Here is a 15,797-nt window from a genome sequence, read left to right as displayed (position 1 = left end):
AATATATTACGCCTTATATATTACAGTACCAATTGGTAACAAATATTAATTTTAATTTTTAATATTTATAGGGGTTTGCCAGCATTGAAAAATGGTGGTATTTTTTTTTTATCTAAATGGAATGGTACCCCGCCTGCGTTATCGATATACACTGGTGAGGCATCAGTGAGGGATGATAAGTGAGGATGAAAGCAGGACAGTAGTAATAATGAATTTCATCATCGTCATCATCATTTCAGGCATTATCCGTCCACTGGACATAAGACTCCCCCATAGACTGCCATAAGGAACGGTCCCGAGCCACCTGTATCCACTGACTCCCTGCAATGCATTCCAGATCGTCACTCCATCTAGTGGGGGGTCGCCCTACACTGCGTTTAAGTAATGAATTTATTTGAAATTAAACATGATGGTTTCCAGAGGGATATGCGACATTGATTTGCGGGATTGACATGACTATTAATCCTCATTACTAACACGTCTTTTGAAAACCGCATCCAATTTTGTGCAGTAGTTTTTGCGCGATGTCGGTAGAAATGTATAGACAGACAGATAGCTAGACAGACAGACAGACGAAAATAAAATAAAAAAAATATTGTTTATGCATAACTGCTGGCCTTATCCATTATATAAGATCCATTATATCAATTTTTGGTTACTTGTAATTATCTCCCATGTACAGACATTGTCTTGTTACACCAGAGGGAGACTTTGTACAAAAGTCGATTGCTTGGGTACCTCTGTCCCATTCGTGTTTCAACCGTGAAGCAGTTGTGTTTGCATGGCTGTGTTTCGGTTTGAAGGGTGGGATATGGCATGAATTTACTGGGTACGGAGGAATAACACCCGACTCCTCAGGAATGGCAACGCATGGGGGGTATCATGGGCAAAACAGTATACTCTGTTATGTCCATGGTACTGCTCATGTCTATACGAGTATACGGTTACCACTTTCCATCAGGTGGACGGTCGTCAGTTTGTTTGTCATTCTAAGTTGAATAAATTTTTTTTTATCATATATTGACGATTTAATTGTACTTTTAAACAAGACTATTTAAATAAAGATGATTTGAATTCGAAAAGATTATTATTAACGATATGTATTTGATATTTTTGTGCATTATACGTAAAAAAATATTAATTCACTCTTGCGCTATCTATCCACTTCTATATGCTCTCCTTTAACCAAAGGTTGTCTGTAAGAGATCGCCCTAGCGATAAGACCGCCTTTTGTACCTTTATATGTATATTTTAATCTGTACTCCATGCTATTGTATTTCAGTTGAATTGTTTATATGTCATTGTTTATTTTTATGTTTTTGATGCAATAAAGAGGTAAATAAATAAATAAAATAATAAAAGAAGAATTCGCTTTAACGTATATATGTTAGATATCCGATTGGTATGAACGATATCACAATGGATGATCATCAAAGTTCAGAAGAATCGTATATCATCCATCTCTACATTACACACTTTGTTTGTTCCTCGAATGTCGTAAGAAGCAAAATAGTCTATGAAGGAATAAAAAAAAACCGTCTTCATTTTGAAGGATTTAATAAAAAAATAATAATTAAATTTAAATCAATAAATAACTTACTTAAATAATAATAAATTAATAGCATTGTTAAGTTAAATAAATAATCGTATTGATAATCTATGTTATAATGTAGTTGCCATGCCATTGGATGGCAAATTTCCATTTAAACCGACAGTGCCTTGTATGGGATACTGACCACGGATAGAGAGCGATCCTCCTACTTCCAAACCGTCCGCTATTATTTCAATGCCAGAATTATAAGCCGATAACGCTTCTGCCAGTAACTGATTATTAATTGGCTCGAATTTGCCAGTGTTAATGTTGTAGCCATTCGCCAAATTAACACTGGCAACATTCATATTTATTGAATTCGGATTAGAAACAGAATTACAAATATTCGAATTATAGTCGTAGAAATTGTTTTGCAATTTTGTATGAGCCAAATTTTGATTGACCGAATTAAGATTGGCTAAGTTAGTGTTGTATAAATACTGGTTAGCTAGATTTGAATTGGCCACGTTCATATTATTGGCAAAAGTATGTACAGTGTTGCCATTTAATAAATTAGAATTTGCCAAGTTGTTACTAATTAAATTTCTAGCTGGCAAGTTGTTGTTACCAGATAAATTGTTCAAGAAAATATTTGAATTTGCACTGGCAATGTTGTTTGCTATTGGCATGTTTCTTAATTGGTTGGTAATTGGTATGTTTGCAGCGTTCATACTGGCCAATGGCAATCTGTTATGTGTTGGCAACCCAATGTTGTTGGCGTTTGAAAGACTGTTGAAATTTTCATAATTCCTGTTGAAGTTCTGAAGAGCAGATGCAGAGATTGGTTGTGAGCCACTGTACGATAGCATTTGGGCAGATGTCAACTGAAATTAAAAAGTAAATCTCATTCTATGTACACATTTATAATCTAGAAACGATTTTTTATACAACTTACAATGGCAAATAAGCTGACGGCCCATCTGATGGAAAGTGATAATCGTCGCCTGTAGACATGAGCAGTACCGTGGACATAACAGAGTATACTGTTTCGCCCATGATACTCCCATGCGTTGCCATTCCTGAGGACTCAGGTGTTATTCCTCTGTACCCAGTAAATTCACGCCATATCCCACCCTTCAAACCGAAACACAGCCATACAAATACAACTGCTTCACGGTTGAAACACGAATGGGACAGAGGTACCCAAGCAATCGACTTATGACTGATTAGAAAAAGGTCATCGCCCATTTCGATATCGCCCATATCGGATATCTATTTTCAAATATCAGTGAAAAGTCAGTTATGCAATATTATTTTTTAGATAACAGACTTTTAACATATTCGTTGATGGACCAATATAGATATTGCAACTAAAATATAAAGATATTGCTATATATTATATATTGAACTCACCCGTATCGTTACAGCCAAACACAAACAAATTAATGTCTTCATAATTACAAATAATTAATACGAATAATTGCTCTAAGATCAATTGATTGTCTTTTATAATGATTTATCAAACTGATAAGGTATTTGGTAATAAATCTACGTGATTTGTTCGACAACTGTTGAAAGATTGATTCTTAGAAACCTAATATCTATATTGGAAACTTATCAAGATAAATATGACTATTATAAATAGTCTTTTATTTTTATTTTATTTTATTTCAATAGATAGATAGATAGATAGATATATCGTTTATTTGTTTGCTACTAATCACACACAACATGTTCATAAGAATAGATAATACATAATACAACGTAAGATTTATAAAATTGTGTTATTATGTGTGATCTGCAGCAATACAAAAAGGTCGAAGGTACAAATAGGTACACACTACAGAGAATTAACATGGTCACATTAATTTATACAGTACAATAATGTATTGTTCAAGCTAACCCTCCAAAAATATGCGTACACAGCATGATCAAAACATAAACACACAGCTAAACAAGTCTGTAAACATAATATAATTTATACAACAAAAAATTATTTAACTTTTTTTTTATACAACTTAGAATGGTAAACAAGCTGACGGCCCACCTGATGGAAAGTGGTAACCGTCGCCTATAGACATGAGCAGTGCCATGGACATAACAGAGTATACTGTTTCGCTTATGATACCCCCCATGCGTTGCCATTCTTGAGGACTCAGGTGTTATTCCTCTGTACCCAGTAAATTCACGCTATATCCCACCCTTCAAACCGAAACACAGCCATGCAAACACAACTGCTTCACGGTTGAAACATGAATGGGACAGAGGTACTCAAGCAATCGACTTTTGTACAAAGTCTCCCTCTGTCTTATACATTGACAATTATAAAGGTAAATATACAAACACATGGATAATCATATACATATATATACACATACATATTTTGTATACATACATATATACATACATTAAATTTTGTAGGAAGTAGATAACAAAAATCACTGAAGAAAATATTAATTATTGATTCCTTATAAGTTGATATCTATTGACAGACTCTTGGCCACAACAGAATATCAGTGTTTTGCTCTTTTGAGGTTTGCAATAAATGCGTGCGGGTCGCCAATACCTATTTCCCGGATGGGAGACTCAACACGCTCAACAACAAATACATAAAACATTACAACAAATACATAAAACATTACAACAAATACATAAAACATTACAACAAATACACAAAACATTACAACAAATACACAAAACATTACAAAAAATACACAAAACATTACAACCAAAACTGAAAAGAACAATCTCTGAACAAATTATCGCAACTCACAATGACAGCTTATTATTAGATATTTACTTATTTATTGGAAACCAACGGCGTTACAGTTAAGATTTACATACTAGTATTTAAAATATTAAGGCTAATAATAGGTTTCTTATTATTATAAAAGTACAAAATTGGTTTGCGCAAAAAAGGAAAAGTACAATGCAGACATGCAATCACGAGACTATAATAATTAATAATTATTATTAATTACCTTATTATATTAATAATTATTGACACTCGAACTTGCCCACTATTGTTACTTTTCCAAGAGCCGGTACCGTTCCTTTGTATGATACCTCATTTTTAATATTAACATCGATTTTGTCCGAAGGTCCCATCTTTGGTACGAATAAGTCTGCGCCCTTATTGTTCCTGCTGTAAATTAAAAAAAAATTATGCCACAAGAAAATACAATTAAATATTGCGTCCTACAAAAAAAACCAATTGTGTGAAAAAACCAGTTATATTGATTTAAAAAATAAATTACTGCACCAATTTTGAAAAATCTCTGTAAGACCAATCTCTAAGTAGTGTAATTCACACTTTGTACAGCAATCTTATGAAAATTAACTCTAATTGTCATAATATATATTTTTTTAATATTTTTTTTTAATTTAATTCACTCATAATCTTATTTTCTGATATTGTTCACAACTTAGATTACATGTTTATTTTTGTTATTTACTTAATTTTCTAACACTGTATAATTATGTTAAAGTGAATGCTGTGAATACCTATAATAGGCGTGTGCATTAATATTGTATTGTATTTAATGTTGTTATACCTATATGTTATAATGCAATATGCTGTTGGTGTTCCTTAAATAAATAAATAAATAAATCAAATTATATATATACATCTTAGTAAGCATAAACTATAAATATCTAAATAGAAGAAATATTTTTTATCTTTAAATAATGTTTTTTTATTATATTATATATTTTATTATATAATGTTACATTATTTATCTATATTAACTATCTCTTCAATCTCTAAGTGTATTCTTTCAGATAAAAAAATAGAATTTTTTCAAATCTGTATAAAACTGAAGAAGTTATGAGGTAACAAACAAAAAAAGCACGATGCAATTTCGAAACTTCTTCTCTTTGTGGTTTGTTGAAAATTAAATCGACTAAACTAAACAATCGTGTCGATTATTTTGCAATTCGATAATACTTTCAAATACATATGTACGAGTACATTTTTTTATATTACAAAAGTGGCAAACGAGCATGTAACCTGTCTGATGGTAAACGGTCACTACAGACTATAGACGCCTGCAATACCTGTCCGCTAAACGTGGCAACTAATAATAATAATAATAAATAATCTTTATTTCACTCTTTGTTACAATATAATTTGAAGTCCCTAACTGCCGAGGTAGGTATGAAAAAACCTGTGTTTCAGGAGTTAGTGCCCTCTTCCATATGTTTTTGTTTAACATTTTTAGTGAAACAATATGAAACAGAGAAGTAACAAATACAAAAAACAAAAATTACAATGGAGCCCATAATTTTAGAGAAACAATAATTTATGGGTTCAGGGAAGTTGTGATAAAAATGTATGCGTGTGTGTGTGTGTGTGTGTGTGTGTGCGTGTGTGAATGTGTGTGTGTGTGTGTGGGTGTGTGTGTGTGTGGGTGTGTGCGTGTGTATATATGACATATGAATAGGTTATGTATAAGTGTATGTATATGTGAGAAAAGACGGATGAGTAGGAGTGCCAAAAAAAAACTACTGCCAATAAATGGTATCATAGTACACTTGTAAAATACTTGCCTTTTTAAATAATTATAATATGATTTTATTCGTTCATTGTACTGAAGTATCATATTGTAGACACTTGGATTCTGAGACACGTCCTGACTTGGTAAATGTCTGGTTTGAAACGACGTGATTGGATTCGAGTCCGTTGATTTACTAGAAAAAAAAAACAATAAAATACTTTTTTTAAATCTATAATTATGAATAATGAAAAAGAAATGAATTAAATTAGAAATTTTAATCAATCGCCGAAACGTCTGAACAGTTTTTTTTTTATGCAACTTAGAATGGCAAACAAGTTGACGACCCACCTGATGGAAAGTGGTAACCGTCGCCTATAGACATGAACAGTACCATGGACATAACAGAGTATACTGTTTCGCCCATGATACCCCCAATGTGTTGCCAATCCAGAGGACTCAAGTGTTATTACTCTGTACCCTGTAAATTCATTGCCATATGCCATCCTTCAAACCGAAACACAGCCATGCAAACACAACTGCTTCACAGTAGAAACACGAATGGGACAGAGGTGCCCAAGCAAACGACTTTTATGCAAAGTCTCCCTCTTCATAAATTATAGCTAGTACTATTTAAAAATTGTTACATTCTTTCATAGTATTTAAGTTAACAACATCGAATAACAAAAGTTTTATAATATATTATTTTCTATCTATCCGTGCAAAGCCGGGGCGAGGCGCTAGTAAATTTAAACATATGACCCGTGCTTTATTTTGGATGTTCTTTAAAAACTTACCTCTTCAGAAAGTTGTAATATCTTTTATTAATCTCATTGTATTGGAGAAGAGCTTTGTAGATGTTCGAACTGGTCTCTGATTCAGGCAGGAGCGAAGTGGTAGGATGCTCATAATATTCCGGTCCATTCATACCCTTGTATGAAAGCTTATGTATTATTGGACTGGTTCCTGAGGTAGGAGCCTGTAAAATAACATCAGATATTAAATAATTAAAAGATTGTGTCCCACACAAAAGAAAAAAACTTCTAATGTGACAAAACCGGTTTTTTTGGTCTAAAAGCTAAATTACTGAACCGATTTTTATAAAATTTCTATAGGACCAATATTTAAGTATATCCTGTCAGACAAAAAAAAGAATTATTCGAATCAGTTTACAACTGACGGAGTTATGAGGTTTAAATATACGGTTAAAATTAGGCTCTAAGTAGCAATTTATGATTTGCCCGAAGATGTTTAGAGATGAAACACGTGTCACAAAACGTGCGTGAGCAAAATGACAGACGGAGATTAATGGCTAATATGGCAGATTTTAGAACGTCTGGTAGTAATAGTGGTGGTCAATCTAAGAGTGTTGGTATACACACATACTAATAGTAGCGGAATTAAACAATTCTAATCCCCTAACTAGTTACATGACATGAACATGACATGAAGACATGAACAGTACAATGGACATAACAGAGTATACTCTTTCGTCCATGATACCCACCATGCGTTGCCATTCCTGAGGACTCAGGTGTTATTCCTCTGTACCTTGTAAATTCACTGCCATATCCCATCCTTCAAACCGAAATACAGCCATGCAAACACAACTGCTTCACGGTAGAAACACGGATAGAACAGAGGTATCCAAGCAAACGACTGTAAGGTTCTTCAAAAAGGGCGTATTAAGGTTTCTTTAGGGTTGCCAACGCGCGCGTGATATACCTGGTGTGACATTCGTAAGCTATGGTAACCTCGTTTACGGTAACCCATCAGGTGGGGGGAAAGGGATTGTTAGTAATGGAGTTTGACAGCCCCATTGCTAGCAATATGCCTTATTACGTCGACCACCACGTAGTTCCCCCTGGAAACCATCGTGGACAATTCTTGTTGAATTCGTCACGATGGACTAACTGACCTGCTTCATCCTCACCTATCATCCTTCACTGGTGTCCCGCCGGTGTACACCGATAGCACGGGTGGGGTTACCATTCCATTATCATCCATTAAAAAAACCCGCATCAGACGGGGCGTTTGCTTGTTTGCTACTGTAGTGGTATAAAAAAAAAACTTCACGTCAGCAACACGCGTTGAAGTACCTGTGTAGACTACTTCATTGCAAAGCTCCCTCTGGTGGATACATACCGGTAACGTAATAGTAGCGTGCGGAGCTTCTATTGGCGGTAATTCATACTGAATATTGAAAACCAGTGGCGACTCGCATTCAATTTTGATGCCTGCGGCGTACTGAAAGAAAGGTGGTGATTTATGTATGATATTAAACTATTTTTTTTTGGATCTGAAATCGTCATAGTCGTAGAATACTGACGGATCTGCCGAATACTACATATAAAGATCCGTCAGTATTCTACGACTATGACGATATGTCAACGTCGTCATAATTTTAGGCATTAACTGCTGAATATAAGCTTCCTTGGGGCCTTTGCCAGTAGCTGCCACGCTTGGCAGTCGGATTGGCAACTGTAGTTAAGCTTTGAAGATGTTTTAAGAGGGACGCTGCTGCCCATCCCTCGCCTTCCCTTAGTCGCCTCATACGACACCCACAGAAAAATGACCTATTCTATGCTGGAACCATACGAAACAAATGCATATTAATCTATACTTATAATAAATCTGTAGAGAGGTCAATTCTGTACATGAAATATATTTCCAAAACAACTATCAGGGGGTGATTAGTGATCGATACTGATGCCAAAAATGCAACCAGTAAAATTTTTGTCTGTCTGCCTGTATGTTCGTTATAGAAACAAAAACTACTCAACGGATTTTAAAGAAACTTAGTACAATTATTCTTCATACTCCCGGGCAGGTTATAGTATACTTTTCATCACGCTACGATCAATAGGAGCAGAGCAGTGAAGGGAAATGTTAAAAATATCCACCAGTGCGACGCCGGGACGGGCCGCTAGTAAATAAATAAATAAGTATTGAAATAAATGAATACACCCATGGTATCCCATGTATTACCATTCTTACAAGCTAAGGCGTTATGTTTCCTAACCCTATAATTTCAGGTTGGAAGGGATTATTAGTAATGAGCAGCTAATAGCTCCATTGCTAGCAATATACTCTATCAGGTCGTCCTCCATGTGATTCCTTCTGGAAACCATCTGGGTTGATTCTTATGGAATTCATCACGATGGGCTAACTGGCTTGCTTTCATCCTCACCTATCATCCTTCACTGGTGCCCACCAGCGTATACCGATAGCGCTGACGGGGTTACTATTCCATTATCACCCATTAAAGAAACCGACTAACCGACAACCGATGGGGAAGAAAGGTTCTTGAGTGGCAATCGCATACGGGTAAACGTAATGTACGACGACCCCACACTAGATGGAGTGACGACCTAAAATGCATTGCAGGGAGTCAGCGGATGCAGGTGGCTCAGGACAGTTCTTTATGGCAGTCTATGGGGGAGGTTTATATCCAGCAGTGGACGGATAATGGCTGAAAAGATGATGACGGTGATCACTTTAAACAAAAACAACAACTTACTTTAGTTATCACAAAATGCTGGAACAATATTATGAAAATATTACAAAAATTCATTGTAAATGATAGTACAATTTCAAATGTAATATTACAATACTATAAATTTTGGCTTTTATACACGAAATAAACACAACATGACCCTGTTTTAATACTTATATTTTTATTATATTCACTTATCTATATTAAAAACAGGTGTTCCACATGCGGCCACTAATAAAAAGCAGATGATGTATTTTTGTCTGTGTGTAAATGTAAAAAAAATATTGTATGTTCCTCCAAAAAGATTCTCAGTTTGACCATATTTTTCTTGTAATATTTGTTGTTGTGCTTTTGTTGTCTGATTAAATTATAAATATAACTATAATTTAATCAGACAACATTAGGCCTATTTTGTTAATTATAAATTGACTTAACCTTATATTTATTACCTCATAACTCCGTCAGTTCTAAACCGATTTGGATTTTTTTTTCATCTCAAAAGATATATTTACGTATTGGTCTCATAAAATTTATTATTTAACTGAATAAATTTTATCAAAATTGAATCAGTACTTTAGTTTTAAATCCAAATAATTGCGTTTCTCACAATTGAAGTAGATTTTTTTTTTATATAACTTAGAATGGCAAACAAGCTGACGGCCCACCTGATAGAAAGTGGTAACCGTCGCCTATAGACATGAGCAACACCGTGGACATAACAGAGTATACTGTTTCGCCCATGATACCCCCCATACGTTGCCATACCTGAGGACTCAGGTGTTATTCCTCCGTACCCAGTAAATTCATGCCATTTTTGTGGGTCCTAATCTTTATTGTTAATGGGTGTAAATAAAACAGTGATAGGGCACCAGTCAGGAATGATAGTGGTCAGTCAGTTAGATTGCTAGCAATAGCTAGCAATAAGGCTGGTACCCCTGTTACCAACAACCCCCGTACTGACATCTTTAGGGTGAAATAGCATGATAATATTGAATGCTCAATTTATAACTATACAATATGAATTAATTTTGTATTCAAGTAAGTGGAGACGCGGGAAATAACTAGTTTAAAAAAAGGACATGATAACAACTTAAATAATAAAAAAAATAACAGCTTTTAGATATTAATTTCACAATAAGCGTGTAATCAGCATTTTTGCGTGTCTTATTATATAAAAACAAAAATTTAATATTTTTCCTTTGTCTATGCTACTTTTGGCGGGATATGCATTAATCTGTATTGTCTATGCGCTGTCTATGAAGTATTTATATTTAATAACTAGTTTTTTTCCCGCGACTTCGTATGTGCGGATCTTAGAATGGAGCAGAAGTAATGAAATAGACTTTCCGTTGTTGTTTCGGCATAGAATAGGCCATCCCTTTCTTTCTCGTGGGTGTCGTAAGAGACAACTAAGGGAAGGCGAGGGATGGATAGCAGCGTCCCTCTTAAAACATCTCCAAAGCCTAACTGCGGATGCCATTTCGCCAGTCAAGCGTGGCAACTACTGGCAAAACCCCTCAAGGGGAGGCTTATGTTCAGCAGTGGACAGTTACGAGTAAAAGCTGATATGATGATGATGATGATGATGATGATGAATGAAATAGACTACTTCTAGATGATGTATCAAGACAAAATGTATCGATTGATATTGTATGATTTTAAGTCCCATCGTTAGGAACACAACTGAGATTGCATCTAATTTATCCTTAGGAATGAAGTGGCATAAAGTCAACCATTATTTTAGAATGTATTCTGTTATATACAGTCTGGTATAGTACAGTTTATATTGTTTTTAATTGATAATGGAATGGTAACCCCGTCTGAGCTAACGTTATACGCTGGGGGGGCACCAGTGAGGGATAATAGGTGAGAATGAAAAGGCAGATCAGTTAGCCCATCGTGATGAATACACCTGAAGTTCAGCACGTTCTCTAAGGGGCCACGTAGAAGTCAATATGACAGGGTATGGTTTACGGTATACTATTTAAGGCATCCCGTCTTCGCTATTGGATACGGGTTGAAGAGGGTACATTGAAGAGGGTACATTGTGGGCGCAGTTTAGACGCAATATTTGAGGAGCATTAGGAAGGTACTACGGCCGGATACTGCAACAAATGAGTATGTGGTCGGCCCCCGAACTGGCGACCTCTGCTGTCTACCGGCCCCCAATATGGCAGGGTATATTGTTAGCAATGGGATTGGTAGTTCGCATTACTCCCCCCCCCCCCCCGCTCCGTAATGTTTATGTTTACTTAAACAAAGGTTAAAGATTTCCATAGATGGGCCAGCAGCTTTTTTGCCCTTATAATGATTATAAAAATAATTCTGTATTTGCTGTGATTTGAAAAATTTTACTGTCCACTTTTAAATAAAGACTCTTGCAGCTGGTTTGTAATTCTTAATTGCAAAAGAAAGAATATATTATATTGTATTGTAAAACCTTTATTATACATAATTTACATTGGACACATTGAAAAGATTTAATATATAATGGCGGACTTATCCCATAGAGGGATCTCTTACAATCAACCTTTGAGAAGCTGGAAGAAAACTATAGAATGTTCAAAGGTAAAAACCGTGCACTTAAAGATAAAACTCAATAATAGTAAAAAATTTGTTTATTTAACCTTTTTATTACTTTTTTTCTTTTTATGTTTCTCATATAATTAATACATATTATTATTCCATTCGTTATTTTCGAGGCAAAGTCTAAAAGTCAAAGTCCAAACCTACAGCTTTAAAGAGTAACTCTTGGCCTTCAGCGTCCGTGGACTCCCCGTAAAGTTCTTCCCTTTGTGATCATCGTTCCAGTTGGAAGAAAGTGACCTACACAATTTTAATTGTGTATATTAAGGACAGAATATTTAGGCTTATCTATTTCCTTAAGGTCTATGAAACAGTTTCCTCTTCATTTCTTCGAATCTAAACCATTTGTGTAATATGGGATTGTTCTTCTGTGGTATTACATCGATAATTTCGTATTTTATCTGAAAAAAAAATACATTTAACTATTTATTATAAGAATCAATAAAAAAAATATTCTATTCTATTTAATTATAATTCGTTTTCGTCTTTGAGTTTTTTTTTATGCAACCTAGAAAGGCAAAACAAGCTGAATTCCCATCTGATGTAAAGTGGTAACTGTCGCCTATAGACATGAGCAGTACCATGGACATAACAGAGTATACTATTTCGCCCATAATACCCTCCATACGTTGCCATTCCTGAGAAGTCAGGTGTTATTCCTCTGTACCCTGTAAATTCACTGCCATATTCCACCCTACAATCGAAACAAAGCCATGAAAACACAACTGGTTCGCGGTAGAAACACATTCGTGTTTCACTGAAGTGCCCAAGCAAACGACTTTTGTACAAAGTCTCCCTCTAGTAAAGAGGTTTTAATGCTATTGGAGATTGGATAATATAAGGCCAAATGTATTTCTTGCTGCTGTTCTCAATAGCAAGATGATGTTATTGAATAATAATGGAGTGATAATTACTTCAGTGCTATCAGTATACGCCGGCGAGGCACCAATTAAGGGTCATAGGTGAGGATGAAGCAAGTCAGTTAGCCCATCGTGACGAATTCAGCAGTAAATCAATCACTTGTGTGCCCATTATGTGTTTCAGGAGAAATTGTGATGAGATTAACCTAATAAGGAATATTGCTAGCAGTGAGGTTGCTAATCCCCATTTCTAGGGGGAAAGGGATCGTCAGCAATGGAGTTTGACAGTCCCATTGCTAGCAATATGCCCTATTAGGTCGATCTTCACGTGGTTCCCCCTGGAAACTATCGTGAACAATTCTTGTTGAATTCGTCACGATAAGCTAACTGATCTACTTCATCTTCACCTATCATCCATCGGGTGGGGTTACCATTCCATTATCACACATTAAAAAAATCCCCGTTTCTAATATTCCCTTATCCAACTCTGGTGCTGCAGCTGAACCACTTCCGCAGCTTTATCAGCTAAAAAGGCCACCTCCTCCCAACAATTCTTTACCAGCAATCTACCTAGAGTATTCTGTACAAGCATAGATAAAATGGCAATGAAATTTATAATAAAAGAAACTAGTAGCTTGTATCCTCACCTCACTTAGATTCAAATCCACATTCGGTGAGATATTGTTTGCCAATAGCTGAAATGGCATTTGTCCTTCTACTGGATTTTTAATTGGCCATATTACATTCACTTCTGGCAAGGTCGTTACGACTGGCAAGCCAGATAACACCGGTAATGATTGCATTACTGGCAAATCGTATTTTTCTATTGGTAAAACGGATTGAGTGTATGGAGTCTGATCTTCAACAGCCAAATTGGTTTCGCTTTGTAACGGAGCTGTTTTGGCCATAGACAAATCTACCATAGGCGATGACTCTGCATGTCGACCTTTCAAATTGTGTGCGTTTGGCAATATTTCTGCTTCTGTGTGTGTGGGTGAGAATGCCAAACTCTTAGCTGTCCTAAGACGTGGAACTTTTTTATAAAATCTTCCTTTTTTCTCATGAGCTTGTTTCCTATATACTTTCTTATTTTTTCTCGCCGACTCCGCTGTTGCCAATATCTATTAAATAAAGTATTTAATTGAATTCATTGAAACATTTAATTAACTTCTTGCAAGTTGTAATAAAAAGGACAAATCCAAAGTTATTACTAGAGGGAGACTTTGTACAAAGTCGATTGCTTGGGTGCCTCTGTCCCATTCGTGTTTCAACCGTGAAGCAGTTGTGTTTGCATGGCTGTTTCGGTTTGAAGGAATAGGATATGGCGTGAATTTACAGGGTACAGAGGAATAACACCTGAGTCCTGAAAAATTAAATTTCTCAATTTCTCGTAAGAAATAAAAATAAAAAAAATGAATAACCCTGGGTATGATAATCAAAATAATCCACAGAAAACAGAGATTTAAACAAATGACTTTTATGCAAAATCTCCCTCTTTTTCTCTTATATTCTAAGTTCTAAGTACAAAATAGTAATTAAATACTTACATAAAGAGAGAATAAACACATTAATAACACATAGCGACTGTTCATTTTGGTATTTATCTAAAATAACACGTGTCCATAGCTTGTTTTCAACCCTTTATACTACGAATTTATCTAGTTTTATATGAATCACGGTCTATGATTCATTATTAACTCGTGAGATAAAAGAACAGCAATTTTATTTCATGTTTTTATTTTTTTTTACAACACAGGGAGCAAACGAACATGCGGTTCGTGGTATTTTGCCCTCTGTAGTATAATGGTGATGATAGATTATGGTAAGTACCTACCAGCATACATGAGCACCCGCAAGATTAAAGCAATTGCAAATATGCTGCAAATATGCTCTATTCTTGTACAAAAAAAAAAATATTACGTAATGAAATTAATTAATTTATTCTTTTTTTTGCTTAATTTTGTATATATATATATATATATATATATATATATATATATATATATATATATATATATATATATATATATATATATATATATATATATATATATATATATATATATATATATATATATATATATTATACGAAACTCTTTTTAAATACTATATGTATTTAAAAAACAAACAGAGTTTCAGGCCTCCAGTCAAACTGTTTAAATTACTCTTCTCCATCCAAAGGTTTTTTTTTTATTATTTTTTTTATACAACTTAGAATGGCAAACAAGCTGACGGCCCACCTGATGGAAAGTGGTAACCGTCGCCTATATGACATGAGCAGTACCATGGACATAACAGAGTATACTGTTTCGCCCATGATACCCCCCATGCGTTGCCATTCCTGAGGACTCAGGTGTTATTCCTCTATACCCAGTAAATTCATGCCAAAAGGTTGCCTGCAAGAGATCGCTCTTAGCGATAATCGCCCATTGTTTTCTTAGAGTAATATTTTCTAATAATTGTTTGTATTTATAATAAATTTGCTATTGTAATCTTTCGGAGGATACAATAAAGAGTATCTATCTATCTAAATGCATATTACAGCAGTCTCAGCAAGAATTAGTATGTGTGCGTGAGTGGCAATATTTGTCGAAACAAGGTCCGTGCTCAGCATGCTGCTGTAGTGTCAGGGACACTGTAGCGCTTTATAATAAGATCATGCTGTGTACGCATAATTTTGGAGGATTAGCTTGAATAAAACGTTATTGTACCGTATAAATGAATGTAACATTGTTAACTCTCCGTAATATGTCTGCAATTCCTCTGGTGTTGTGAGTGCTTATGGGCGGCGGTAGTCACTTACCATCAGGTGAACCGCATGTTTGTTTGTC

General features: G+C 35.0%; 3 protein-coding genes across 4 annotated transcripts; all 3 read right to left on the bottom strand.

Moving 5' to 3' along the window:
* Positions 1-1,540: 1,540 nt before the first annotated feature.
* On the bottom strand, positions 1,541-4,611 carry LOC128199953 (putative uncharacterized protein DDB_G0286901). Of its 2 annotated transcripts, none has more exons than XM_031914476.2 (2): positions 4,513-4,611; positions 1,541-2,415 (listed from the first exon to the last, which is right to left on the bottom strand). In XM_031914476.2, exon 2 carries the CDS (start codon positions 2,398-2,400, stop codon positions 1,663-1,665), a length of 738 nt encoding a protein of 245 aa, XP_031770336.2. In that variant the 5' UTR covers positions 2,401-2,415; positions 4,513-4,611; the 3' UTR covers positions 1,541-1,662. The 2 variants fall into 2 exon arrangements, with proteins under 2 accessions (XP_031770336.2, XP_031770335.2); XM_031914475.2 differs by lacking the exon at positions 4,513-4,611 and adding an exon at positions 2,945-3,055.
* On the bottom strand, positions 4,529-9,643 carry LOC116413753 (uncharacterized). Its single transcript, XM_031914477.2, has 5 exons — positions 9,545-9,643; positions 8,170-8,271; positions 6,822-7,003; positions 6,080-6,220; positions 4,529-4,676 (listed from the first exon to the last, which is right to left on the bottom strand). The coding sequence occupies exons 1-5, from the start codon at positions 9,596-9,598 to the stop codon at positions 4,529-4,531; spliced, it is 627 nt and encodes a 208-aa protein (XP_031770337.2). The 5' UTR covers positions 9,599-9,643.
* Positions 9,644-11,999: 2,356 nt separating this feature from the next.
* Positions 12,000-14,590, bottom strand: LOC116413761 (uncharacterized). The gene is made up of 3 exons (XM_031914505.2): positions 14,514-14,590; positions 13,614-14,087; positions 12,000-12,507 (listed from the first exon to the last, which is right to left on the bottom strand). The coding sequence occupies exons 1-3, from the start codon at positions 14,556-14,558 to the stop codon at positions 12,403-12,405; spliced, it is 624 nt and encodes a 207-aa protein (XP_031770365.2). The 5' UTR covers positions 14,559-14,590; the 3' UTR covers positions 12,000-12,402.
* Between the last annotated feature and the right edge of the window lie 1,207 nt (positions 14,591-15,797).

Source organism: Galleria mellonella, unplaced genomic scaffold, assembly GCF_026898425.1.
Source record: "Galleria mellonella isolate WM207_F2 unplaced genomic scaffold, CSIRO_AGI_GalMel_v1 utg424, whole genome shotgun sequence".
NCBI lineage: Eukaryota > Metazoa > Arthropoda > Insecta > Lepidoptera > Pyralidae > Galleria > Galleria mellonella.
This window is presented reverse-complemented; position numbering and strand designations above follow the sequence as displayed.

Excerpts from the sequence above, each read along its gene's own strand:
- LOC128199953 (XM_031914475.2), bottom strand. The coding sequence starts at position 2,986 with ATGAAGACATTAATTTGTTTGTGTTTGGCTGTAACGATACGG. Across the intron at positions 2,416-2,944 it reads GTTTGGCTGTAACGATACGG|TTGACATCTGCCCAAATGCT; the intron begins GTGAGTTCAATA and ends TTTTAATTTCAG.
- LOC116413761 (XM_031914505.2), bottom strand. The coding sequence starts at position 14,558 with ATGAACAGTCGCTATGTGTTATTAATGTGTTTATTCTCTCTTTAT. Across the intron at positions 14,088-14,513 it reads TGTGTTTATTCTCTCTTTAT|ATATTGGCAACAGCGGAGTC; the intron begins GTAAGTATTTAA and ends TTTATTTAATAG. Across the intron at positions 12,508-13,613 it reads TGGATTTGAATCTAAGTGAG|ATAAAATACGAAATTATCGA; the intron begins GTGAGGATACAA and ends TTTTTTTTTCAG.
- LOC116413753 (XM_031914477.2), bottom strand. The coding sequence starts at position 9,598 with ATGAATTTTTGTAATATTTTCATAATATTGTTCCAGCATTTTGTGATA. Across the intron at positions 7,004-8,169 it reads ACGCTACTATTACGTTACCG|GCTCCTACCTCAGGAACCAG; the intron begins GTATGTATCCAC and ends GTTATTTTACAG. Across the intron at positions 4,677-6,079 it reads TATTATAATTATTTAAAAAG|CAGGAACAATAAGGGCGCAG; the intron begins GCAAGTATTTTA and ends TTTAATTTACAG.